Source organism: Symphalangus syndactylus, chromosome 6 (assembly GCF_028878055.3).
Source record: "Symphalangus syndactylus isolate Jambi chromosome 6, NHGRI_mSymSyn1-v2.1_pri, whole genome shotgun sequence".
NCBI classification, from domain to species: Eukaryota; Metazoa; Chordata; class Mammalia; order Primates; family Hylobatidae; genus Symphalangus; species Symphalangus syndactylus.
Window position 1 is genome coordinate 54,518,639 of NC_072428.2, and position 27,202 is coordinate 54,545,840.

Sequence of the window (27,202 nt, forward strand, 5' to 3'; positions counted from 1 at the left end):
TTACAGTTTTGGAACTTTTAAATCTTTAAATTCAAACTGTATTTGAAACACTGAAAATGAAAAAAGACACAAGAATGAAAGAGAAAACTGAAAACATTAGGTAATTAAAATCAACATGAGAAAAACTTAAACATTTCCGTAGTCTCTGATAATTTCTGCTAAAAATATTGAGTAGATTGGCTATATTAACTTTCCTCCCCTCATCAAACAAGCATACAATTATCTGATTGCATTTTTAAAAAGAAGTCAAATTTTTGATGACCATACATTTTAAAAATTGACATGAAACCGAATTTCTTTAAACCCACTTAGATGAGATGGGGCATGGTGGCTCACGCCTGTAATCCCAGCACTTTGGGAGCTTGAGACGGGTGGATCACTTGAGGCCAGGAGTTGAAGACCAGCCTGGCCAACATGGCAAAACCCTGTCTCTACAAAAAATACAAAAATTAGCTGGGCATGGTGTTGCACGCCTGTAGTTCCAGCTACTTGGGAGGCTGACATGGAGGATCACCTGAGCCTGGGAGGTTGAGGCTGCAATGAGTCATGATTGTGCCACTACACTCCAGCCTGGGTGACAGGGTGACCCTGTCTCAAAAAAAATAAAAAATACCTGTAATCTCAGCACTTTGGGAGACCAAGGCGGGTGGATCATGAGGTCAAGAGATCGAGACCATCCTGGCCAACATGATGAAACCCCATCTCTACCAAAAATACAAACATTAGCTGGGTGTGATGGCACTTGCCTGTAGTCCCAGCTACTTGGGAGGCTGAAGCAGGAGAATCACTTGAACCTGGGAGATGGAGGTTGCAGTGAGCTGAGATTGTGCCACTGCACTCCAGCCTGGCAACAGAGCGAGACTCCGTCTCAAAATAAAATAATTTTAAAAAACCTCTTAGGAGATTAAATTGAATCATATATTTGTTAATTTCCATGTCCATTTTGATGTTTGTTCTTCTTCTTGGTTTTGTTTTTTAAAAAAAGGGTGGGGAAATGTTGACACAAAGCCAGATGGAATTACTTGACCATGTTTGTTACGTAATTAACCATTGTAAATGAATTTTCCTTGGTAAGTAACACATCCTGGTTTTTGTGTTTTGTTTTGTTGTTGTTGTTGTTGTTGTTGTTGTTTTTGAGACGGAGTCTTGCTCTGTCGCCAGGCTGGAGTGCAGTGGCGCAATCTTGGCTCACTGCAACCTCCATCTCCCAGGTTCAAGCGATTCTCCTGCCTCAGTCTCCCGAGTAGCTGGGATTACAGGTATTCGCCAATAAGCCCAGCTAATTTTTGTATTTTTAGTGGAGACGGGGTTTCACCATGTTGGCCAGGATGGTCTCTATCTCTTGACCTTGTGATCCACCTGCCTTGGCCTCCCAGAGTGATGAGATTACAGGTGTGAGCCACCGGGCCTGGCCCACATCCTGTATTTTAAAAGTTGAATTGAAAAACACCGAGTTAAAAGATGCATTTTTTCCCCATGAATTGTGTGGATGAAATAAAGCTAAATTCATAAAGCATGAACATAGCAGTAGTTCTCATTTTGCTCACAGTTCTAAAAATGCAAATTCTCCCCAACTTCTTAGAGTATGACAGGTCTTCAGCTGGCAATCTTTCCATGTTTACTTAAGAAGCTAGAATTGATCATATGGTTTTACAGTGCTTTCCCTAAAATCCGTGATTGTTATTAGATTCTGTTTTTCCTCTATTAACTCTCAAAGGAAATAAAGCAGCAAATTACTCCCATATTTTGAGCTTTAAATTCAAGAACTACTAAATTCACTGCCAGCCATTACAAATATTCAGTTCTTTATTAAGGTACACATCATTACAGTAGGCTCAGAGTGCTAATACACGAATAATAACTATAGTTAGTAAAACAATGCAAATGAAGATGAGTTTAAAGAGCCCTGATCAATGAAGTACTTTTCAGTTGAAAAATTGTAGAAGGTATGTATTAAAAAGCACTAGTAATATATGATAATTCAATAACAATCATTGAAGGAATAAGTGAGTGAATCCAACTAACTAGACATTATTTTGATATATTAGTTTTTTTTTGTTTTTTCTTTTTTTTTTTTTTTAAATAAAGTTGTGCTGTGTCACCCAGCCTGGAGTGCAGTGGCAAGATCTCGGCTCACTGCAACCTCTGCCCCACAGGTTCAAGCGATTCCTGCCTCAGCCTTCCAAGTAGCTAGGATTACAGGCACACACACCATGCCGGGATAATTTTTTATATTTTTAGTAGAGATGGGGTTTCGTCATGTTGGCAGGTTGATCTCGAACTCCTAGCCTCAATAGATCCACCCACCTCGGCCTCCTAAAGTGCTGGGATTATAGGTGCAAGCTACCACACTCCACCTAGTTTTCTTTCTTCTTCTTCTTCTTATTTTTTTTTTTTCGAGACCGAGTTTCACTCTTGTTGCCCAGGCTGGAATGCAATGGCCTGATCTGGCCTCATTGCAACCTTGCCTCCCGGGTTCAAGCGATTCTCCTGCCTCAGCCTCCTGAGCAGCTGGGATTACAGGTGCCTGCCACCACGCCCAGCTAATTTTTGTATTTTTAGTAGAGACAGGGTTTCACCATGTTGGCTGGGCTGGTCTTGAACTCCTGACCTCAGGTGATCCACCCGCCTTGGCCTTTCAAAGTGCTGGGATTACAGCTGTGAGCCACCACGCCCGGCCCTAGTTTTCTTATATAGACAAATCTTGATAACATACTTTTAGTTTGTACCTTATGTAAGACAGAGTAGAAAACTAAATATTATATTTACCCCAAACACAGCACTGACAATGCCACAGGCAACCTGGTGAAAAATATTAAATCCTTTATATAGGCCACAGTATTGAACACATGCTTATATTAACACTCTTAAGGAAGACATTATTTATAGAAGTTAAGCCACACATAGTCTGTTTCGTTATTTTATTTTTAAGAGATAGGGTCCCACTAGGTTGCCGAGGCTAGAGTGCAGTGGTGTAATCATAGCTCACTGCAGCCTTGAACTCCTGGACTCAAGCAGTCCTCTCATCTCACCCTCCTGAGTAGCTGGAATTAAGGCACAAACCGTGCCTGTAGCTACTATGTATAGTGCCTGGCTACAACTAGTTTTATAAAGAAGAAAAGTCAGCAAAATTATTTATGTAATAACATTCTCAAATTCTTTGTTTGCCAGATATCTTATTTGGTCACTTAGGGTACAGTTTTAAACTAGTAAACAATTATACTATAGAAGAACTAAGTTAAATTATAACATGGCACAGACTTCCTAAGGAAGGTAACTCGAAAAATCTAAAAAGTGATACCAATTATTCTAATTAACATTTGAGATACTGAATGAATTAATGACCGAAGACAGCCTTTGAAATTATTCAATTATTTTTTAAAAGCACACCAGCATAATTTAAGATCTAGCTTGCCTAAGATTATGTCTTTTATTTTATTTTTACTTATTTATTTTTAGACAGGGTCCTGCTATATCACCCAGGCTGGAATGCAGTGGCACAATCAGAGATCAGAGTTCATTACAGTCTCAAACTCCTGAGTTCAAGTGATTCTTCCATCTCAGCCTCCAGAGTAGTTGAGACTACAGGGGGCACCACCACACCCAGCTAATTTTAAATTTTTTTTGTAGAGATAGAGTCTCGCTATGTAGTTCAGGCTGATCTCAAGCAATACTTCCCACCTCAGCCTCCCAAAGGGCTGAGATTACAGGCATGAGCCGCCACGCCTGTCCAGAATATGTCTCTATCGTAGGTTTATCACTAGAATGTTTTGATCTGAAGACACAGTCTTAATGATTCTAAGTGTAATTTTAACCTAAAATCAAAATCCTTGGTTTGTAAACATCAAATTCAATTTTATAGGCCGGGCGCGGTGGCTCACGCTTGTAATCCCAGCACTTTGGGAGGCTGAGGCGGGCGGATCACGAGGTCAGGAGATCGAGACCACGGTGAAACCCTGCCTCTACTAAAAACACAAAAAAATTAGCCGGGCGTGGTGGCGGGCGCCTGTAGTCCCAGCTACTCAGAGAGGCTGAGGCAGGAGAATGGCGTGAACCCGGGAGGCGGAGCTTGCAGTGAGCCGAGATTGCGCCACTGCACTCCAGCCTGGGTGACAGAGCGAGACTCCGTCTCAAAAAAACAACAACAACAACAACAAAAAACAAATTCAATTTTATATTAATTCGTACGGCAACTAAATAAAAAATAATTTTTTTAAATGTCCATTTTTTTAATTTTTAAAATTTTATTGAGTGTGCTTTTTCTGTTTTTTTTATTATTATACTTTGAGTTTTAGGGTACATGTGCACAATGTGCAGGTTTGTTACATATGTATCCATGTGCCATGTTGGTGTGCTGCACCCATTAACTTGTCATTTAGCATTAGGTATATCTCCTAATGCTGTCCCTCCCCCCTCCCCCCATCCCACAACAGTCCCCTGAGTGTGATGTTCCCCTTCCTGTGTGCATATGTTCTCATTGTTCAATTCCCACCTATGGGTGAGAACATGCGGTGTTTGGTTTTTTGTCCTTGCGATAGTTTACTGAGAATGATGGTTTCTAGTTTCATCCATGTCCCTACAAATGACATGAACTCATCATCTTTTATGGCTGCATAGTATTCCATGGCTTATATGTGCCACATTTTCTTAATCCAGTCTATTGTTGTTGGACATTTGGGTTGGTTCCAAGTCTTTGCTATTGTGAATAGTGCTGCAATAAATATACATGTGCATGTGTCTTTATAGCAGCATGATTTATAATTCTTTGGGTATATACCCAGTAATGGGATGGCTGGGTCAAATGGTATTTCTAGTTCTAGATCCCTGAGGAATCGCCACACTGACTTCCACAATGGCTGAACTAGTTTACAGTCCCACCAACAGTGTAAAAGTGTTCCTATTTCTCCACATCCTCTCCAGCACCTGTTGTTTCCTGATGTTTTAATGATTGCCATTCTAACTGGTGTCAGATGGTATCTCATTGTGGTTTTGATTTGCATTTCTCTGATGGCCAGTGATGATGAGCATTTTTTCATGTGTTTTTTGGCTGCATAAATGGCTTCTTTTGAGAAGTGTCTGTTCATGTCCTTTGCCCACTTTTTGATGGGGTTGTTTGTTTTTTTCTTGTAAATTTGTTTGAGTTCATTGTAGATTCTGGATATTAGCCCTTTGTCAGATGAGTAGGTTGCAAAAATTTTCTCCCATTTTGTAGGTTGCCTGTTCACTCTGATGGTAGTTTCTTTTGCTGTGCAGAAGCTCTTTAGTTTAATGAGATCCCATTTGTCAATTTTGGCTTTTGTTGCCATTGCTTTTGGTGTTTTAGATATGAAGTCCTTGCCCATGCCTATGTTCTTAATGGTATTGCCTAGGTTTTCTTCTATGGTTTTTATGGTTTTAGGTCTAACATGTAAGTCTTTGATCCATCTTGAATTAATTTTTGTATAAGGTGTAAGGAAGGGATCCAGTTTCAGCTTTCTACATATGGCTAGCCAGTTTTCCCAGCACCATTTATTAAAAAGGGAATCCTTATCCCATTTCTTGTTTTTGTCAGGTTTGTCAAAGATCAGATAGTTGTAGATATGCGGCATTATTTCTGAGGGCTCTGTTCTGTTCCATTGCTCTATGTCTCTGTTTTGGTACCAGTACCATGCTGTTTTGGTTACTGTAGCCTTGTACTATAGTTTGAAGTCAGGTAGCGTGATGCCTCCAGCTTTGTTCTTTTGGCTTATGATTGACTTGGCGATGCAGGCTCTTTTTTGGTTCCATATGAACTTTAAAGTAGTCTTTTCCACTTCTGTGAAGAAAGTCATTGGTAGCTTGATGGGGGTGGCATTGAATCTATAAATTACCTTGGGCAATATGGCCATTTTCACGATACTCATTCTTCCAACCCATGAGCATGGAATGTTCTTCCATTTGTTTGTATCCTCTTTTATTTCATCTAGCAGTGGTTTGTAGTTCTCCTTGAAGAGGTCCTTCACGTCTCTTGTAAGTTGGATTCCTAGGTATTTTATTCTCTTTGAAGCAATTGTGAATGGGAGTTCACTCATGGTTTGGCTCTCTGTCTGTTATTGGTGTACATTGTGATTTTTGTACTGTCTGTGATTTTTGTACATTGATTTTGTATCCTGAGACTTTGCTGAAGTTGCTTATCAGCTTAAGGAGATTTTGGGCTGAGAAATGGGGTTTTCTAAATATACAATCATGTCATCTGCAAACAGGGACAATTTGACTTCCTCTTTCCCTAATTGAATACCCTTTATTTCCTTCTGCTGCCTGATTGCCCTGGCCAGAACTTCCAACACTATGTTGAATAGGAGTGGTGAGAGAGGGCATCCCTGTCTTGTGCCAGTTTTCAAAGGAAATGCTTCCAGTTTATGCCCATTCAGTATGATATTGGCTGTGGGTTTGTCATAGATAGCTCTTATTATTTTGAGATGCGTCCCATCAATACCTAATTTATTGAGAGTTTTTAGCATGAAGTGTTGTTGAATTTTGTCAAAGGACTTTTCTGCATCTATTGAGATAATCACGTGGTTTTTGTCTTTGGTTCTGTTTATATGCTGGATTACATTTATTGATTTGTGTATTTTGAACCAGCCTTGCATCCCAGGGATGAAGCCCACTTGATCATGGTGGATAAGCTTTTTGATGTGCTGCTGGATTCGGTTTGCCAGTATTTTATTGAGGATTTTTGCATCAATGTTCATCAAGGATATTGGTCTGAAATTCTCTTTTTTGGTTGTGTCTCTGCCTGGCTTTGGTATCAGGATGATGCTGGCCTCATAAAATGAATGAGTTTTTCTACATGTTAACTAGAATTTATGGTAATTTGTAAAATGTTTTTCCATTTTTAAATGTAAGAGTCTTTTATGTCCACCCATGAAGCAGCAGTCACTGCTAGGGGTCTTAGGCTAACATCTGCCACCCCACCAGGCTGCATGGCCCATAAGCAGGTGTGGAGAGGACCAGAGTTCACCTGTCAGCAGCACCACGGAATCAACTGTCCAGCCTTTCTGCCATTAATTACTACAGATGTGGTCTTTTTTCCTGATATTCTATTCCCACTGGAGGCTTTTTATTAAGACCTTGTACCTGTGAACGCATCTGGGGTACAACATATTGTCTTCAAGGTATGGGGGTGGAAAATTGGATGCAGGCAGCAAAAAGAGTGCACTCACTCTCCCTTCTTGCTTTTCTGGAACACAGGCTTGTCCAGCATGAAACTGGAGGTGAACCCAACCATCTGTGTCTGCAGGGAGACTTCTCCCATGGACACTAGCCACCTGACACCATGGGCCTCGTGGAGATCCCACTGCTTCTGGTGCCTTCTCCCTGGCTGTATTTCTGGCCCAGGAGGCCAGCAAAGCTTCTGGGGCAGAAGTTGTCACCACAACTGTATTAACTCCCTCAAGGAGAGCAGCAGACTCTTCTAGGGCAGGCAACCCCTCCCCAGGGGGAAGAGCCACTTCAGGAGGATGTGTCTCCTCAGGGCTTCGCAGGGATATTTCCCTTTGTCCACCTTTGATTTTTTTGGTAATGATTTCCGGATTCTGGCCTCTTTTGCTGTGCTAGGAAAATCCTCTTGATTTGGATAGGCAAAGGCACACAGGAGCTTATTTCTGGCACCAAAGGCCTGTGTGGCTTTGCCTTTAATTACAGGCACCAGAATGTCCCGGTGAATGCGATTAACAGGTGGCGGTTTAGAGGGTAAAGAAGGGATTAGTATCTTCTTCTGAGGTTTGGGGTTGTCCCTGTACTCTGCCGCCTTCTTTGGGCAGAGCGCTTTTTCACCTTAAGCAGAAATTTCTCCTTTGGTTCCCTTTGCTAATATTCCTGGCAAAGCAATTGTGTTTGGTTGATTAGAAGCCTGCTGATCCTCTTCCCTCGAATTCTCTGAGGAGGTCCACTCTCTGCCTTTTGCCTTCTCCATACTCAGAGAAGAAGCAGAGCTTGGTCCAAAAATTCTTAAATCAGAGTGAAGGTATGCAGTAACCATTGCTACCAAGATGGAAACACATTCTATTTTTCCCTAAAGAGTCTGTGAAAAGAAGCTGAGCACTGTGGCTCACACCTATAGTCCCAGCTACTCAGGAGACTAAGGCAGGAGGATCACTTGAGCCCAGGAGGTTGAGTTTAGTCTGGACCACATAGTGAGACCCCACATCTCTAAAAAAGTTTTTAAAAATTCTGTGAAAAGAAAAACCCAAAGTGAGCAGCAGACCTACATATAAACATTGTTTAAAAAATACGTTTGCCAAAAAAATGGAAATAACCCAAACATCCATCAATTGCGGAATGGATATATGTTAATAAAATGTGGTATATCCAAGCAATGAAAAGGAATGAAGTGGCCAGGTGCGGTGGCTCACCCCTGTAATCCCAGCACTTTGGGAGGCTGAGGTGGGCGGATCACGAGGTCAGGAGATTGAGACCATCCTGGCTAATATGATGAAACCCTGTCTCCACTAAAAATACAAAAAATTAGCTGGGCATGGTGGTGGGTGCCTGTAGTACCAGCTACTAGGGAGGCTGAGGCAGGAGAATGGCATGAACCCGGGAGGCGGAGCTTGCAGTGAGCTGAGATCGCACCACTGCACTCCAGCCTGGGTGACAGAAGCAAGACTTTATCTCAAAAAAAAAAAAAAAAAAAAAAAATGAAGAAAAGGAATGAAGTACTGATCCATGCTACACCGTGGATGAACCTTGAAAACATTATGCTAAGTAAAAGAAGCCAGTCACGAAAGACCACACATTGTATGTTTCCATGTATATAAAATGTCCAGAACAGGCAAATATATAAAGACAGATGGTAGGGCTTCAGGGAATGGGGAGACTGGGTCATGACAGCTAATGGGTATGGGGGCTTGTTTTTGAGGCAGTGAAAATGATCTAAAATTGATTGTGGTGGTGATTGCACAAATCTGTGAATATACTAAAAACCATTGACTTGCATGCTTTGAATGGATGAATTGTATGCTATATGAATTATATTTCAATAAAACTGTTAACAAAAATGAGGGGAAAATGGCTAGGTGTGGTGGCTCATGCCTGTAATCCCAGTGGTTTGGGAGGGCAAGGCAGGAGGATCACTGGAGCCCAGGAATCAGAAACCAGCCTGGGCAACATAGGGAGACCCCCAATCTCTACAAACAATTAAAAAAAAATTAGCTGGGCATGGTGGCGTGTTCCTGTGGTCCCAACTACTCAGGAGGCTGAGGTGGGAGGATCACCCGAGCTACTCAGGAGGCTGAGCCTGGGAGGTTGAGGCTGCAGTGAGCTGTGATCGCACCACTGCACTCCAGCCTGGGCAACAGAGCAAGACTCTGTCTCTAAAAAATAAAAGGAAAAAAACCAAAATGCAAATTAGACCATTTTAGCATTTTCTCTCTCTCTTTTTTTTTCTTTTTTTTTTTTTGAGGCAGAGTCTCACTCTGTTGCCCAGGCTGGAGTGCAGTGGCACAACCTTGGCTCACTGCAACTTCCACCTCCCGGGTTCAAGCAATTCTCCTGCCTCACCCTCCAGAGTAGCTGGGACTACAGGCACCTGCCACCACATCTGACTAATTTTTGTATTTTTAGTAGAAGTGAGCCAGGCTGGTCTTGAACTCCCGACTTCAAATGATCCACCCACCTCGGCCTCCCAAAGTGCTGGGATTACAGGCGTGAGCCATCACACCTGGCCCATTTTAGCATTCTCTTAAGGATGGCTTGTTGCATTTTGAATAAATTCGAAATGGGTTAAAAAGCAATGGCCAGGGGCCGTGGCTCACGCCTGTAATCCCAGCACTTTGGGAGGCCGAAGCAGGCAGATCACGAGGTCAGGAGTTCCAGACCAGCCTGGCCAACATAGTGGAACCTCGTCTCTACTAAAAATACAAAAACTAGCCGAGTGTGGTGACACGCGCCTGTAGTCCCAGCTACTGGGGAGGCTGAGGCAGGAGAATCACTTGAACGCAGGAGGCAGAGGTTGAAGTGAGCCGAGACCATGCCATTGCGCTCCAGCATGGGTGACAGAGTGAGACTCCATCTCAGAAGAAAAAAAAGAGAATGTTTTCCAAGGCTTCTTATAAGATGTCAGTGAATCTTCGTAGTCTGAGTTGAGACCTTCTAAAACAAGCTTAAGGTATGCTGATTTGCATACCTTTGACAAGGTTTAACTGACATATAATTTATAAATATCTGCAGGAATTTTTAATGTTCCATCATATCATTTCTCAATACTGGATGTTCATTGTTTTATACTTTTGCTACTTTAAATACCAAGAAGCCTTTTCACAGGAAGAATAAAATCTCCATTATCTTCCAGAGTGTAGGTAACAAAATATAAAATTAAGCCAGATATATGTTTGACAAACTAACACTGAAAATCACCATTATAATATTCATAATGACATTATGTTAACAGTTATCATAAAGTCTATAAAGGTTATCCTTAGATTTATAAAAAAATGCAGATTGTCTCAAGGTAAAAAATATAGTAAGTGCTTTTTGCTAAAAAGCTCTTTTTTGCGGCCTCCCGTCGTCTGGGAGGTGAGGAGCGCCTCTGCCCGGCCGCCCCGTCCGGGAAGAAGTGAGGAGCGCCTCTGCCCGGCCGCCCCGTCCGGGAAGAAATGAGGAGCGCCTCTGCCCGGGCGCCCCATCCGGGAAGAAGTGAGGAGCGCCTCTGCCCGGCCGCCCCATCCGGGAAGAAGTGAGGAGCGCCTCTGCACGGCCACCCATCGTCTGGGAAGTGAGGAGCGCCTCTGCCCGGCCGCCCCGTCTGGGAAGTGAGGAGCGCCTCTGCCCGGCCACCCACCGTCTGGGAAGTGAGGAGCGCCTCTGCCCGGCCACCCACCGTCTGGGAAGTGAGGAGCGCCTCTGCCCGGCCACCCACCGTCTGGGAAGTGAGGAGCGCCTCTGCCCGGCCACCCACCGTCTGGGAAGTGAGGAGCGCCTCTGCCCGGCCGCCCCATCTGGGAAGTGAGGAGCGCCTCTGCCCGGCCACCCATCGCCTGGGAAGTGAGGAGCGCCTCTGCCCGGCCACCCTGTCTGGGAAGTGAGGAGCGCCTCTGCCCGGCCGCCCCGTCTGGGAGGAAGTGAGGAGCGCCTCTGCCCGGCCGCCCCGTCCGGGAAGAAGTGAGGAGCGCCTCTGCCCGGCCGCCCCGTCCGGGAAGAAGTGAGGAGCGCCTCTGCCGGGCCGCTCTGTCCGGGAAGAAGTGAGGAGCGCCTCTGCCCGGCCGCCCCGTCCGGGAAGAAGTGAGGAGCGCCTCTGCCCGGCCACCCAGTCTGGGAAGTGAGGAGCGCCTCTGCCCGGCCACCCATCGTCTGGGAAGTGAGGAACGCCTCTGCCCGGCCACCCCGTCCGGGAAGAAATGAGGAGCACCTCTGCCCGGCCACCTATCGTCTGGGAAGAAGTGAGGAGCGTCTCTGCCCGGCCGCCCCGTCTGGGAAGTGAGGAGCCCCTCTGCCCGGCCGCCCCGTGTCTGGGTAGAAGTGAGGAGCTCCTCTGCCTGGCCGCTCCGTCTGGGAGGTCTACCACGGAGGCCAGAAGCAATGTAGGGGCTGGACGTGGTGGCTCACGCCTGTGGTCCCGGCACTCTGGGGGACGAGGCGGGTTGATCACTTCGGGCTAGGAGTTCGAGACCAGTCTGGCCAACTTGGCGAAACATGAAGAATACAACAGACAAACCAACCAACCAACTCAGTGACAACAAAACAGGTCTACCCTGGAGTCATACTCTAATTTTTTCTATTTTCCTCCCTTTCTGATCCTTTATCCCACCTTCTTTTTCTTCCTCTTCCTTCTCCCTCTTCTTTGTCAAATAGAGGATTGAGTTATTATCACTGATCCATATAAAGTCCCTCTCTCATTTATTTTAACTCCCACCCCCATTTCTATTCCCCGACTTCCCATGTGCAACCTTCCTAATATGTTTGATACGCATCTTTTTGTTTGTATGTATTTTTAGAAAATGTTTATTGTTTTTGTATGCAAAAAAAATTAATTAAAAAAAAAAAAAAAAAGCTCTTTTTTGAATTAGGATGTGTTATAAGGATCAAGACACCAGACAATACTAATGTTACCCAAACTGCAACACAACACAATTTGAACATAATTTAAGCCTAAATTATTCTGCACCAGCAGGATTCTTTTTAGTGCCTGGCAGTATAAAGCTACCTTTAAGAAAAAAGACACAAAGTGTGAATAACAAGTTATGTGAAAAAATTAATACCAATGAAGATTAGCAGAGAGAAGTGAGGAAGGTGACCATCTCTCCATTCTGATAAGATGCCATCTCTAAACATTACATTCTTTTCAAGAAGTGGAACTTAAGATTTAGGTAAAGAAAACTGGAAAAACTAGCCTGAATGTGAATATCTAGTGTTAAAGCAACTTCCTAGAATGAGTGAATAAAGTTAAGAACATATATAGTTTTCTACTGGAAAGTAAGAGTTTTTGAAGCTTTCATTTCTGCAAGGTTTGTAGTGTGACTGTTTTCCTACAAACTCATTGAATTCAGAGCTAAACAGTGGAATTACAAGCACAGCTTAAGAGGAACCCAGCCTGTTTCTGTTGTGGCAACATAAGATTACTGTTATGTTGTTGAATCTGTGGTTGCTTCCTCAAAGACCATTTCAAATGACTCTGTCCTCTCATCTGCTCAAAGCAGGAAGTCAAATCAGGTTTTCCTTTTTCATCAGAAGCATCACCACACTTTCTGTTTGCATTGATGAGATGGTACAGCATGGTTACCTATCCACAGAAATCCTGCAAACCCACTTTGCTCCTTAATATTTCCAGTGCTTTATGGGCACCCATACAACACAAGCAAACTCTCCTTGTGGTTTTATTTTATCAAATGGATAAGGTTTCTCTCATCCCACCATTCAACATTGTAAGCACATGTGAAGTATGAATTACTTCAAGGATCGTAGCTCCAAGACATAATAATAATATAGCAAGAATAACAACGCTGAAATATATCTGACAGTTTTTGAGCTCTTGTACCTTTGGAAAGTAAAAGAAATGGGGATATGACTTCTGGGGATGACTTCCGGATAACTGGTCTAATATGCTGAGGAGCTCTACTCTGATGGACTGGATTCACTGGTGAGAGGAGCCACGGAAACAAGCAATATACAATTCTTGTTTAGAACTCTGCTGCAAGTCATAGGTTCCAAATCAAGAAGGCTTTCACAGTGTCAGATATTGAGAAGAAAACCACAGTTGGGTTGTTTTGGTTGTGTAGCCACATCATTGAGGCACAGACACAGCATTGTGCTTCTCAGAGTAAGTGCCTGATCAAAATTTCTCTCTATTCTGTACTTCTTTTTCAGCAGTGTTTTGAATGTTTTGTAGGTCTTTAAAAATTTTGTCCAGACACTATATGAAAATTGGAAACTTTTGGTGAAAGATTTCCCATCATTAAACCAGCAAGAGTAGCCAGGCATGGTGGCTAGCACCTGTAATCCCAATGACTTGGAAGGCTGAGGTGGGAGGATCACTTGAGTCCAGAAGTTCAAGACCACCCTAGGCAACAAAGCGAGCCCCTGTCTCTATAAAAAATTTTAAAATTAGCTGGGCCTGGTGGCAGGTGCCTGTAGTCCCAGCTACTTGAGAGGCTGAGGCAGGAAAATTGCTTGGGCCCAGGAGTCTGGAGGCTGTAGTGAACCGTGATCACGCCACTGCACTCCAGCCTAGGTAACAGTGAGACCCTGTCTTAAAAAAAAAAAATTCTGTTTACAGACTGAAGCAACCCTCCCACCTTAGCCTCCTAAAGTGCTGGGATTACAGGCATGAGCCACCACTCCCAGCCTAAAGTAAACTTTTATTGAAGTAAAACACATATAGAACAGTGCACAAATCCTAAGTATACAGCATGAAAAACTTTTATAAAGCAAACGTCCCTGTATAATGAGCACACATGAGGAAACATTACTAACACCCAGAAGTGATCCTTTGTACCTACTGTCAGTCACTATTCACCCAAATAATAACCAGTATCCTGATTTTTAACACCAAATATTTGTTTTACCTGTTCTTAAACATTATATAAATGGAATGATACTGTATGTACTATTTTGTATCTTTCACTCAACGCTATGTGAGATTCATCCAAGTTACATAAAATTGTAGTTCTTTAATTTTCATTCAAAAATAGGCAGAGGCCTTAAATAGACATTTCTCCAAAAAAGATATACAGATGGCCAACAACCACACGAAAAGAGCCATAGCATCACTAATCATTAATCAAAACCACAATGAGAGACCACCTTATACCCATTAGGATGGCTACTACCAAAAACCAGAAAATAAGTGTTGAAGAGGATGTGGAGAAATAAACCCTTATACACTGCAGCTGGGAATGAGAATGGTCCAGCTGCTATGGAAAACAGTATGATGGTCCCTCAAAAAATTAAATATAGAATTACCCATACCAAGTGATTCCACGATTCCACTTTGTGCTTTGGGTATATACCTAAAAAAATGGAAAGGAGGTTTCTTTTCTTTTTTTTTTTTTTTTGAGACGGAGTTGCACTCTCTCGTCCAGGCTGGAGTGCAGTGGCGTGATCTCAGCTCACTGCAAGCTCCACCTCCTGGGTTCAAGTGATCAAGCGATTTTCCTGCCTCAGTCTCCCCAGTAGATCTTTAAGTCTGCAACCCAGACACACTGACAGCTGACAATCCCTTGGATGTACCTTGAATGTTTTTATCTTGTTTCTGGGCATTTGCACGAGCCACTCCCTTTGCCTAGAATAACTTTCACTAACTTTCTTTACCAGGATAACACCTACTTGACCTTTAGGTGTCTTCCTCCAAGAAGCTTCCTGGCCCCCCAGCCAGGTCAGATGTCCCTTATCTGTGTACCTGCTCTTGGGTGCTTTGTACACACCTCTATTTGTAGCTTTGATCACCCAGTATGGTGACTGATGGTTTGCGGTTTGTCTTTCCCACCCCACCATCCTCCACCCCAGTGAGCTCCTTGAGGACAGGACTGGTCTTGTTCACCCCAGCACCTAATATAACATATGGCTTACAATGTACGTACAATGAATATTTTCATTCGTGTAGCACACTGTGCTTTTCAAAGTGCCCTGAAACAAACTCATCTACAGAGCTATAATAATATTTCCTTACTTAACATTCATTCCTTCTGAATAAAATATTCTTTTAAAAAATATTACCATTACTTAGAACATTTATGTGAATTATCCATTATGTCACAAATGGGACTGAGTTGGGACTCTAACTATCTCATTTTTGCCTGACATATTAGAAGAGTTTGAGAAAAAGCAGATTTCTTTTGACTCACTTGACTGGAGGTGGTGTCTCTATGAGTGTAGTGGGTAAATGGATGCACAGAACTTAGAAGCTGGCCTCAGCTGGTAACCCGACCTTCTCGTGAATTCACGTTCCTGGTTTCCTAGAAGCATAAATTGAGGCCAGCGTTGAAAAGGTGTTCACACTGTAGCCTGGGAGAAACTGTCTCTCAGTCCTTCGAATCACAGAACTAAAGAGCTTCAGATCATCTGGTTGAATCTCTGCCTTTAAGAAGTGGGGAAAGAGACTGGGGAGCAGTGGCTCACGCCTGGAATCCCAGCACTTTGGGAGGCTGAGGTGGGTGGATCATCTGAGGTCAGGAGTTTCAGACCAGCCTGGTCAACACAGTGAAAACCCCATCTCTACTAAAAATACAAAAACTAGCCAGGGTGTGGTGGCACGCACCTGCAGTCCCAGCTACTTGGCAGTCTGAGGCAGGAGAATCACTTGAACCTGGGAGGTGGGTATTGCTGTGAGCCAAGATTGTGTTAGCCTGGGCACAGAGCAAGACTTTGACGCAAAAAAAAAAAGAAAAAAAAAAAGTGGAGAAAGAGATCTAGTATTTTGGCCTAGAAGCCTCACAAGACTCACCAATCTAGTTTTTCTTTCTCCAAAAGGCTGGACTTGGCAGTTAGTAGGCTCCTGATCCCAGTCAAAATATCTCTTAGAATATTTTATCCTCCCTTTCTCAGAATCATCACCTGAATAGTATCCTCTGGGTAGGTGGTGCGTTAATATTGCCATATGGAAATTCATGGAAGACAGAGTTCCTGGCCCTAGAAACTTACAAACTGAGACCAGGAGTTTGAGAGTGATTTGCACATGTCAATCAAGTCAAAAGAAGGAGAAACTCTTTTTTCTTTTTTTTTTTGTTTTTGTTTTTTGAGATGGGGTCTCACTCTGTCACCTACGCTAGGGTGCAGTGGTGTAAGCTTGGCTCACTGCAACCTCCACCTCCTGGGCTCAAGTGATCCTCCCACCTGAGCCTCCCGAGTAGCTGGGACCACAGGTGCGAGCCACCATGCCTGGCTAAAAAGGGAAACTTTTAATTTAATTCAATTCAATTTAATTTTTTTTTTTGAGATAAGAGTCTCGCCTAGGCTGGAGTGCAGTGGTGCAGTCTTGGCTCACTGCAACCTCGACCTCCCGGGTTCAAGTGATTCTCTTGCCTCAGCCTCCCGAGTAGCCGGGATTACAGGCACCTGCCACCATGCCTGGCTAATTTTTTTTTTTTTTTTGTATTTTTAGTAGAGAAAGGGTTTTGCCATGTTGGCCAGGCTGGTCTCGAACTCTTGACCTCAAGTGATCCGCCCACCTCGGCCTCCCAAAGGCGTGAGCCACTGCACCAAGAGGAAACTTTTTAAAGTGTGGGTTTTATTTGAAAACCAAGCCAGATATTAACTCAATATAATTTTTTTTTTTTTTTGCTTTTGTACGAACTCTCCAGTTTGTACACATAGATGATCTCAAGTTATAATTTAAATTTAGGAAAGTGCTTTTTCCCAGGGCCTGGAGGGGTAGGAGCAGGGAAGCAGAGAAATGACACTACCGAGTATCTCCTGTATGCCAATGATTTTTTTTTTTTTTTTTTTTTTTTTTTTTTTTTTTTTGAGACAGAGTCTCGCTCTGTCGCCCGGGCTGGAGTGCAGTGGCGCAATCTCGGCTCACTGCAAGCTCTGCCTCCCGGGTTCACGCCATTCTCCTGCCTCAGCCTCCGAGTAGCTGGGACTACAGGCGCCCGCCACCGCGCCCGGCTAATTTTTTTTTTTTTTTTTTTTTTTTGAGACGGAGTCTCACTCTGTCGCCCAGGCTGGAGTGCAGTGGCGCAATCTCGGCTCACTGCAAGCTCCGCCTCCCGGGTTCACGCCATTCTCCTGCCTCAGCCTCTCCGAGTAGCTGGGACTACAGGCGCCCGCCACCACGCCTGGCTAATTTTTTGTATTTTTAGTAGAGACAGGGTTTCACCATGGTCTCGATCTCCTGACCTCGTGATCCGCCCGCCTCGGCCTCCCAAAGTGCTGGGATTACAAGCGTGAGCCACCGCGCCCGGCCAATTTTTTTGTATTTTTTAGTAGAGACGGGATTTCACTGTGGTCTCGATCTCCTGACCTCGTGATCCGCCCGCCTCAGCCTCCCAAAGTGCTGGGATTACAAGCGTGAGCCACCGCGCCCATGATTTTTTGTTTGTTTTGTTTCAGAGAGGGAGTCTTGCTCTGTTGCCAAGGCTGGGGTGCAGTCATTATTCACGGGTGCAGTCATTATTCACAGGTGCAGTCATGGCTCACTGCAGCCTTGAACTCCTGGGCTCAAGCAATCCTCTTGCCTAAGCCTCCCAGGTAGCAAGTGCACACCACATGTCTGCTTTCCAGGAAGTTTTAGGTCAACCCTCACAACGAGCCTGTGAAGCAGGGATTGTTATTCTCACTTCTCCGGTAGCACACCAAGGTGCAAGGATTCCCTGTGGCTAGGTGGTTAGTAAGGTAGAATGGGGTGAGGTTTGAGCCCAGTCCTGACAATCATCAGAGCTACACAAGGCTGCCAAGAAGTAGAAAAAGACAGTGGCATTTTGGGTCCCCATTATCAATTTGAAAGCTGTACAGTCTTAAGCTTGGAAGTCGGTCGTCTGGTTCAACCCTGCCTTTTGCAGAAGCAGGAGCTAGAGCCCTAAAAAAAATAAAGCTACTTGCCTGCAATTAAACGGGGTGAGAGGGGGCAGATGAAGTGTAGGCATGTGGGGCTGGATCTGGCCCCGCCCTGACACATAGAAAGCCTGAAATAGAAGTGAGAAAGGACAATTCCAAGAAAGAAAAGGCAGAGAAGTGGCTGTTCTTACTCCCACACCTAAGGTGTGAATTCTTTTATTGAGTCATAATAATTTCCCGAGAATTCCGAGTCCTGCTACTTTAGGTTCTTGCCCAGGAATCCACCTCTTTTCCCCTAAGCCCAACAACCCTTTGAGGTGCTCACGATTGAGCACGTGGTGGGGGGGGGGGGAAGGGGCTGCATGGGGGCGGGGCTCCTGTGGCTTCACGTCATCCACTGTCACCTCTGGTCCCCAAGTCTCTGGATCCTTTGGTCTCACCTCTAGACAACTGTATCTTTCAAACCTCCTTCCCTGGCAACTCCTCTCTGTCCCGACAAAATCTCTCCCAAGGCATTGTCCTTGTAGTTAGATTTACACAGAGCTTCTGCTTTTATAAAGTGCGTTCTTGCCCAGCTTCTCACTTGCGTGTCATAGCACCCCTGGTGAGGTGGACAGGGAAGGGATGGCTCCCTCCATTTTGTAGGAAAGAGGGGGCTGCCCTCTTGATTTTTCAGTGTCGTCAGGGAATATTTACGAGCCCCAGCCTCACACGGGCCCAGCAGGGCTTCTTTGGCACAGGCTCTAGTTTTTTCTCTTGTTCCTTGTGTTTCCTAGAATCCCAAAGGACTCTCTGTGATAGACACATTACAAATAGGCGGATGATGCATGTGTGACGGTGCAGCTGCAGTTGCCAGCTCTGTGTTGCTGGGTGGCATCCCTCCAGGCTCTGTGGCTGATCTCCCACTCTATTGTGGGCCCCTCCTGTCCCATGCTTGCTATCCTTCCTGCTTATCACTCATTATCTAACCAGATTTCAGGGGGATACACTTCTTCAACCTTCCGTTTTGTCCAAATGGATCTATCTTGGTTTATTTTCTCTTGCCTAAATATTAGGCATGCCTAATGGGTTTCAAAAATTAATATAATTTATTTTCCACCTTGTCAGTGCAAAACAAAGGTGTTTTTGAGGCATGGCACTGAAGACCAGAATCTCTCCTCCTCTTCTACTTCTGTTTCTTGAATCAGCAACAAGTAAACAACAGTTCTGTAAACATGTGTGGGTCTGTGTCCATGTGTGCGTGGATCCACCGTTTTCTTCCATTCTTAACTGGTTTCGGACACATTAGCTACCAGTGGCCTTCTTGTCTTGTTCAAAATGGAGATTCCCGTAACATCTGGACTTTCATCAGGGCCCGTTTCAGCTGCTCGTAGGTTACGAACATCACCACGTTCCAGGATCCCAAACGCAAAAAGGAGGGTGTAAATCTGATGAGAAAAATGACCAACACATCAGGTGGAGTGCTAGGAGACCACAACAGATGCGTGTGCTCTCCCGGGACACAATGGTAGTGCCAGAGGATCCAGACTTCTGTTCATCACAAGCATTTTCTGAATCCTTTCAGTCTTTCTCTCTCTCTCTCTCTTTTTTTTTTTTTTTTTCTGCTAAGGGGATTTAGGCAGAAGTCGGAGTAAGGGAAAGAAAAAAACCCCACGTTTTGAGACAGGTTACTGTGTTAGGCAGCGAATTCTCACAGTTCTATAAGGCAGCCAATTTGCTGCCAGGTTCCTTTTCACAAACCGAGGCCCAGGGAGGTTAAGAGCTCAACCAAAGACCCGCGGCTAGTAAGTGTCAGAGGTGCGGTTCTGACTCCACCCTGCTGCTGGGTGTTTCTGGGCTCAGTCACACCCTGGGTGGCCAGCCCTAACATGGCTCCCTGCCAGGACATGGAGAAGCTTGGGCTTTGCAGGGTGAAGACAGCGTGGCACCAGATTTAGCTCATCTCCAGAGAGGCTGGCCGTGCTGTGATGGCACTGCAGAGACAGTGTCCCCACCTCAGCTGTGGCTCCCAACTCAGGGAGAAGCCCACGAGCTGGCCCCTGCCCCTCTCTCAGCCTGTCCCTCCACTAACCACCTCCTGGGCCCGTTTGCTCCCGCCAGACTCAGCTAGTCACATTCCCTGACGATGCCAGGCCCTCTTCCCTCCATGCCTTTGCTCCTCTTGCTCCCTCTGCCTGGACTGTCCCCTCCTCTCCTCCTTCTCTGGCTGGTGGCTCTTTGCTCTGGAGGACTCAGTTTGGGCACCGACCTCATGGCATGGGTTTTCTTGACTCTCATGGGGACTATAGCATTGTGACAACAAATGTAAACTCCGGAGTCAGACCTGGGTTCAAATCCAAGCTCTCCCAGTTTCTAGCTTTACAATCTGGGCACATCACTTAATCTTTCTAAGCCTCAGTTTCCTCATCTGTAAAATGAGGAAAATAACAGTATCTGCCTTGTAGAGTTAGTCGTGCAGATTAGGGGAGTTAATGTTGGACAGCACTCAGCACAGGGCACAGCATCAGTAAATGCTCAGTAAATACCACCAACTTATCTGCTGCTCTTTGAGGGAAGCATAACCCAGGGCCTGGCACTTACAAGATCCTCCAGAAATGTTGGACAAGTGAAAGCAGTAACTGAGTGGCTACAGCTGAAGACTGTAATGATAGAGGCACTTTTTGGAAGAACAGTCTGTCAATTGCAATATGGTTTTATTATGTCATTCCCAGGCTTGGGAACATATAGTAGCTCTTGTTCACTTGTTGGGTGCCTTCTAACACTGGGCACCAAAAACCTCTCTGTTGAAGACATCAGCAGTGGGAGGTGAAAGGGCCAAGCTAAGAGCTTACCAGTAGGATAAACAACATTGTTGGGTGTGGTGTCTGACGGTCTGGGTTTGAGCCATGGCTCCACCATTTTAACTTGTGATCTTGGATAAGTTACTTAAGTTTTCTGACACTCAGTCTTTTCCTTAGTTAATGTGGACAATACTACCTAGTTCAAGGGGTTGTTGGGATAACGTGTGTAAAGTGCTCAGCGTGAGGCCTAATATAGAGTGACTTAGCTATCGTGATAATCATAAACAACCTGCATTATCGAGTGCTCACTTTGTGCAAGGGACTGTGGGAGATAAAAGACGTCTGAGCCACTTTTGCTTTCAGGAACTTGCCCTTTGCATGACGAATAATTTAAGCTTACCAATACTATAATACAAGGCAAGAGGTGACAAATACCATAAAAATGGTATCAAATGGCATTGCAGAAGTTCCCAGGGAGGAGGGAAAATTTACACCTGAGAGTGTTAGGGAGGAGGTGGCATTTGAACTGGTCTTGAAGGATGGCTACAATTGACAGCCTGTAGATGATGAGGCATTCCATGCAGAGGGAGCAGTAAGTGCAAGAAAACGTGGAGTGTGTGGAGACAGTGAGGAAGGCACCAGCTGTGGTCAGTGTGGTGCTCAATGGCCATGGCAGGAGGTCCGGGAGGTCTCAAGATTGCTAACTTCCTCTGGAGACAGGCAGTACTTTTACCTATTCCTAGAATGTCTGTTCTCAGTCAGGCTTCCCTAACTCTCCTCATCAGGTATGGTTCACTTTTTTTCTTTTACTTGCATGGTTTTTTAAACTTCTCCTTTGTGGCATTCGCATCTGTACTCTTCACTGCTACATCCCAGGTTGACCCACGGTAGCCACATTAGAAAAGATAGAAGCCCCTATTCTCTGGGAGGGAGTGCTGGAGGCAGGAGGAGGCTCAGGAGGCTCACCCCTTGTAGAAGGCTGTGGGGCCCTCCTGGGCCACCATCTTTATCATACAGTCGAGGGGGCTGAGGTACTGGCCTGGAGGTGAGTTCATATACCGGGTCTTCACCACGTCCACCGGGGAGGCCACCACTGTGGCACAGAAGCCGGCTCCAAAGGCAGAGACAAAGTGGCAGGGGAAATTGTCTGCAGAGGAAGAACGAGCAAATATCAAGGAGTGCGTTTGCGTTCTGTCCATATGTATGCACTGTTTGTCCCCAACTCAACCGTGAACTCCCTGAGCATAGGACAGTATTTTCCATATCTCTCACAGTGCCCTGGGCTAAGCTATTGGTAAGTACTGGCAAACTAGGCCTGGGCTGACCCAGAGGTGGGAGGTCATGCAGGCTGTTTGAGGAACCCGAAGTCGGAGAAGGTGAGAGACCCTTGCTTAAAGCTATATAGTGAGAGGTGGTGCTGGGACTGGAACCCAAGTCTCCAGCCTCCCAGCCCAGGGGTCTTTCCTGTTTGTCACCACAATGTACCAGGCACTTTTTACTAGGCACTGCTTCTCTCTCTGCTCCTTCTAAAACCCAGTTGCCTCTGGGTGGTGCCCACTCCATGGAGTTCTGGGCTCCCTCCCTGCTGAGGGAGGGCTGCCTGCCTGGAGCCCAGGGCCTCACCAGTGAGCAGGTGATAGTCCAGCAGCTTCTCCTTGAGGACGTCGTAGGTCACCACCTCAGCACAGTTGACGATGGCATTCCTCATGATGTTGGGCAAAGTTCCTGTTAGGAAGGCGGTGGCGACGGATGAATGGGAAATGGGAGAAATGGATGCCCTGGCTGCAAGGCCACAGGCCCCAGTTTTGAGGCCATAGTGCCCCATTCCAATGGTCTCAGCCAGAGGATCCCACCCCAGCTGAGCAGTTTCCACATTTTCCTTTCTAGGGTTAACAATTCTCAGATTATCCATGTTTTCCTCAGAGACAGAGAACAGAGAGGCCCACTTATGTTCATTTGGCCACATTTGGAGGGTGATCTGCAATAGCTGTCAAAATTAAAATATGCTTCCTTCAGACCCAGCTGCAGCCAGAAAAGAAAGTCATTCAGCGAGAGGCTGAGCTCTTGGAACAGTGACAGAATGTGGTGCCAGCAGGGCCCTAGGAAACTGTCAGGACCAAACCCCTGGTTTCACAGGTAAGGGGACAAGCTCTGAAGGGTGCCCAACAAGTGAGTGAAGAGCCCCCGCTTAAGAGGTGTCCTGCCCTTAAACTTCACTGGGTCAGTTTCTTCTGCAAACGTTCCTGCAACCTCTGGTTCACATGCGGAGAGAGTCCTGCATTCATCACAGTGGCTGCCATGTGGACACATAGGGAGCCCTCCAGCTTTGCTCCCAAGGAAGCGCTTCCTCATTGCATCTCCCTGCACCCACTCCTCACAGCTGTGCTTTTCTGATGCTCCTCTTTTTCCTCTGGGCCCTGCTTGAGGGCCCCTCCCCTTCTGTCTCCACATACCTAGAGCCTGTTCAGTCTTCCAGGCCCAGCTTAGGTGTCACCTTCTCTGCAGAGCCCGCCTCTGGAGCTCCACCTCTGAGGCAACCCCTATCACATCCTGCCTGTGGTGTAGCTGCGTCTTGACTTATCTGCTCTGCTGTCCTCATGCCCTGGGCGTGGGAAGGTGTCTTAAATTCATTTCTGGCTCCCTCACAGCAACCAGGACATGGCAAAGGGCTGGTAAAATGAACTGAGTTTGAGGGGCTGTGGCAGGTCAGTGAAGTATCTTTGGTGGTGATGTTCTTTCAGAATCACTGGAACACGCCATGCTGGGAGTCCTCTCCTTGCTGGGGTCCCTGCCCCAGCCTGAGGGGAGGGAAAGCTCTGCCTAAGGCCGCCTGCGTCGGGAGTCCAGACCTACCTTTCCACAGGCCCCTGACTCCTTCCTCCCTGGCGATGGTTCTGTAGGCATCCATAGTCCCATTGTATTTTCTGTCGCTCCCGGATGGCCCGAGGTGTATGCTGGCCTGAAATCGGACCTTCACCACATCTGTGGGCTGGGCACAGGTCACCGCCATGGCTCCTGTGGTGCAGCCGGCCAAAATCCGGGTAGTGAGGCTGGAGTCTGGGAGGGGCAGGGAGAGTGGGCCAGTGTCCCCTACAAGCAGCTCTCCGAGACACGCTGTTCTCTGCGGGGCTGCCCCTGCCGCTTCCTTGATGTCCACTCAGAGCCTCCTCATGAGCATCTGGTACCAGCGTCCCCCCGCCCCTGGCTCTGCCTCTGAGTCTAGACTTCCCTGGTCTCTTGACCCACACACTTTCGGCCACCCCTTTGGTGTTCAGGGACCTGGTCACTCACTGTCCGCGCCTTTGGGGGTGTAGACCTGCTTGACGGAGTCGTACAGGCCGATGCGGATGGAGGCGAAGCTCATCTGGCGTTGGAGGCCGGCCACCAGCCCATTGTAGGGGCTGCAGGGACCCTCGGTCCGCACCATGGTCAGGATGGTGCCCAGCACGCCACGGTACTGCACGAGCCGGGCAGTCTGGGCCGCCTGGTTCTCCCCCTGGATCTGAGGGACAATGGCAGGGGGTGAGGACTCAGATGGGAAGGAAAGAAGGGGCTGCGTGCACAGGAACCCTGCTGGGGCTGGGCCTGCCTGGGCTGGGCCTGAGAACAACCATACTGGTCACAATAGAAATCACTGGTGTCTGGGCAGCATTTTACCGTTCACAAAGCAGTGTTATACACACGGCTTGGTGTTTGATCCTCAGAGTAAATCAGACGGACAGATTGTTTTTCCCATTTTATAAGTGCTTCGTGGCTTGCCCAAGGTCACACAGTTAATTCCTTACTTTTACCTCACACTGTATGCTTTACAAAGTAGGGCCTAGCCCATAAAGGGCCCTGTCATATCATGCAAAGAATTTAGATTTTTTTGTCCTGGTGGATGGTGATGGGAGGAGGCAAGGAAGGGTCCTAAGCAGTGGAGTGAGAGTCTTCGTCAGGGTTCTGAGTGAGGAAGGGCATGTGGGCACACGTCATGGGGGATATGGGAGAGAACTAGCCCCTCCTTCCATGTGATCAATGACCCTTGGCCAAAGGGCACCTACCTGCAGGCGGACCTTGGCTGTGTCCAGTGGAAAGGTAAGGAGATCAGCAAAACAGGCTGCTGTGCCTGCCCCCAGGAACTTCACAGCCATGGTGGGAGGCACGTCTGAAGGCTTCAGTCCAACCATAGTCCTGGAAGGCTCTGCCCAGTCCCTTTAGGGCCGAGAGGGGGTCCAAGGAGAGAGGCTGCTCCACAGCCCTGGGCTTCAGTGCAGCGGTGAGGCTGCAGGAGACAGGTCAGAGGAGGCTGATGGAGCGATGTCTGGCCTGGCCCCCAGGAACTCCTCCACACCCAGGAAGGGCTTTAGAAAGGGAGAAGCCTGGGTGGTGCCATACTTAAGCTGCGTGAATTTGGCCTATAAAAACAGGTCACGTTCCTATCCCTTGGATTTTGCAATCCTCCTCCTGACCCTCTCCCTCCCCTCCTCACCATGGGTAGGCAGAGCTGATAGTGGTATCTGCACTGTATACATGAGGAAACCGAGGCTCAGGCACCTGTTCTCCCCAATATCAAACTGCTTACTTTTTTTTTTTTTTTTTTTGAGACAGGGTCTTGCTCTGTTACCTGGACTGGAGTGCAGTGGTGCAATCCAGGCTCACTGCAGCCTTGACCTCTTGGACTCAAGTGACCCTCCCACCTTCAGCCTCCCGAGTAGCTGGGAATACAGGCCTGCATCACCATACCCAGCTAATTTTTTATTTTTTGTAGAGATGGGGGTCTCTCTATGTTGCCTATTCTGGTCTTGAACTCTTGGCCTCAGTGTGATCACTTGACAAGAGGGGCAGTTCTTAGCCACTCATGGGAAATGGAACGGATGGACGTAGACTCAGGTCAAAAGCCCACCTTGGGGCTCTAGAACTTTCAGTAGTCAAGCTGGGGGAGGAGGGGAAGCCACAGTGGTGGGAACAGGTAGGAGCTGCCCTGAGGCCAGCACTCCCCAATCTTCTTCCCAATTCACTCCAGCCTCCCCTAGACCTCTAGCAGCCGGCAGCCTTTTGCCACTGGCCAGTGGAGGAAGAAGTCAACAGTGGAACCCTCATTCCTGTAGCTCCGCTGGGGCTCCTGAGGGATGGGATGTTCTAGTCTGCATGATCCATTAATGTTTGCTGGCTGCTTCTTGCACCACATACCGTGCTGAGGGCTTTACAGACACTGACTGATTCGATCCCTTCATAAGGCTACAAGTAGTTGCTATTATTATTCTCATTTTGTAAACCAGGGACCTGAGGCTTCCAGGGCTTTCGGTAGTCATACAGCTGAAGTGCTGGAGCTGAGATTGGTGCCCACGTTTGTCTGACATCTGAAGCTGTGCCTGTTTCACTGCCCAGAGAGTCTCAGACTTCAGGGAGAGCCAAGGATCCCTTGAGCTGCTTGTTTACAGAGCAGATTCTCAACCCTCAACCCAGAGATCCTGATTTAGGTCGGGGGTGGGGCCTAGGAATCTGCATTAGGAAAACTCCCTGTGGTAGCTCTGAAGCGGGGGAAGAGGATCCCATTTTGAGACATCCTACCCAACACCAGTTGCCTCCCCAACTCCAACCCACCCTCCCGGCAAAGCCTTCATAGCAGCCCACTGAAGAAGCCCTCTGGGCAGAGAGACCATGGGCTCTGTAAAGCTCCCAGCAAATGACCTGGACCACGCCTCAGGTCAGAAGTGCCCCTGTCATTCCTACTCAGGAATAGGGCCCCAGGGTCCTCATGGAAAGAGGGGGATTTATGCTCTGGAGGAATCGCAGAGATTCTGGGGCAGGCAAAGAAGAAAGCCACTTCCTGTCTATGGGGATTTGCAAAATCCCACCAGAGGCAGCCAGCAAGGCAAAGGGGGTGTGAGTCTTGAGTGAGTGACATGGGTGTTGGGTTCAAGTCCCAGCCCTGCCACAGTACCCTCATCAGGGCTGCAGCTCCCTTTTCATAAGGGCTGGGCTGAATCTCTATCAGGTCTGACATGCTGCAGCTAGTGAGCCCTGACTGCTCGGGGCTCCTCTCCGAAAGCCTCCAATGAAAGGGAGAACAAGGAGAGGGGAGAGGGAGAGGGGAAGGGATGAGGGAGGAGAAAGGGGTCTTACCTGTGAGTCTTGCCAGGGCAGGGGCAGCACAGGGGCTCCCTAGGGCTCCATCCCAGGAGGGGGCAGCAGGGATTGGATGGCCCCTCCTTGTCATTCACTGTTGTGTCTGCTGCTTCTGGCTTGGCACTGGTCTTATACACACGGGCTGACCTGAAACCTTATCCTAGAGAAGTTGGCTGACAGCCTGATCACTTGACAAGAGGCTGGCTGCTGAGGGCAGTGAGGTGAAAGGGGAGGTGAGTGAGTTCCAGATCTGGTTCAGTCCTCTTTTTTTTTTTTTTTTTTTTTTTTTTTTTGAGACGGAGTCTTGCTCTGTCGCCCAGGCTGGAGTACAGTGGCGCAATCTCGGCTCACTGCAAGCTCTGCCT

The 27,202-nt window shown here is 46.7% G+C and overlaps 1 protein-coding gene and 1 pseudogene across 3 annotated transcripts; both read right to left on the minus strand.

Annotated features, from left to right (window-relative positions):
• Window positions 1-7,058: 7,058 nt before the first annotated feature.
• On the minus strand, window positions 7,059-7,945 carry LOC129484618 (developmental pluripotency-associated protein 4-like; annotated as a pseudogene).
• Window positions 7,946-18,128: 10,183 nt separating this feature from the next.
• UCP3 (uncoupling protein 3) lies at window positions 18,129-26,942 on the minus strand. Of its 3 annotated transcripts, XM_055282903.2 has the most exons (7): window positions 26,835-26,942; window positions 24,770-24,990; window positions 24,018-24,228; window positions 23,580-23,783; window positions 22,350-22,451; window positions 21,693-21,873; window positions 18,129-19,373 (listed from the first exon to the last, which is right to left on the minus strand). In XM_055282903.2, the coding sequence occupies exons 2-7, from the start codon at window positions 24,893-24,895 to the stop codon at window positions 19,259-19,261; spliced, it is 939 nt and encodes a 312-aa protein (XP_055138878.1). In that variant the 5' UTR covers window positions 24,896-24,990; window positions 26,835-26,942; the 3' UTR covers window positions 18,129-19,258. The 3 variants fall into 3 exon arrangements, with proteins under 3 accessions (XP_055138878.1, XP_063497457.1, XP_055138879.1); XM_063641387.1 differs by lacking the exons at window positions 23,580-23,783; window positions 26,835-26,942 and having other exon boundaries at window positions 19,077-19,373; window positions 24,770-25,033; XM_055282904.2 differs by lacking the exons at window positions 22,350-22,451; window positions 26,835-26,942 and having other exon boundaries at window positions 19,077-19,373; window positions 24,770-25,033.
• Between the last annotated feature and the right edge of the window lie 260 nt (window positions 26,943-27,202).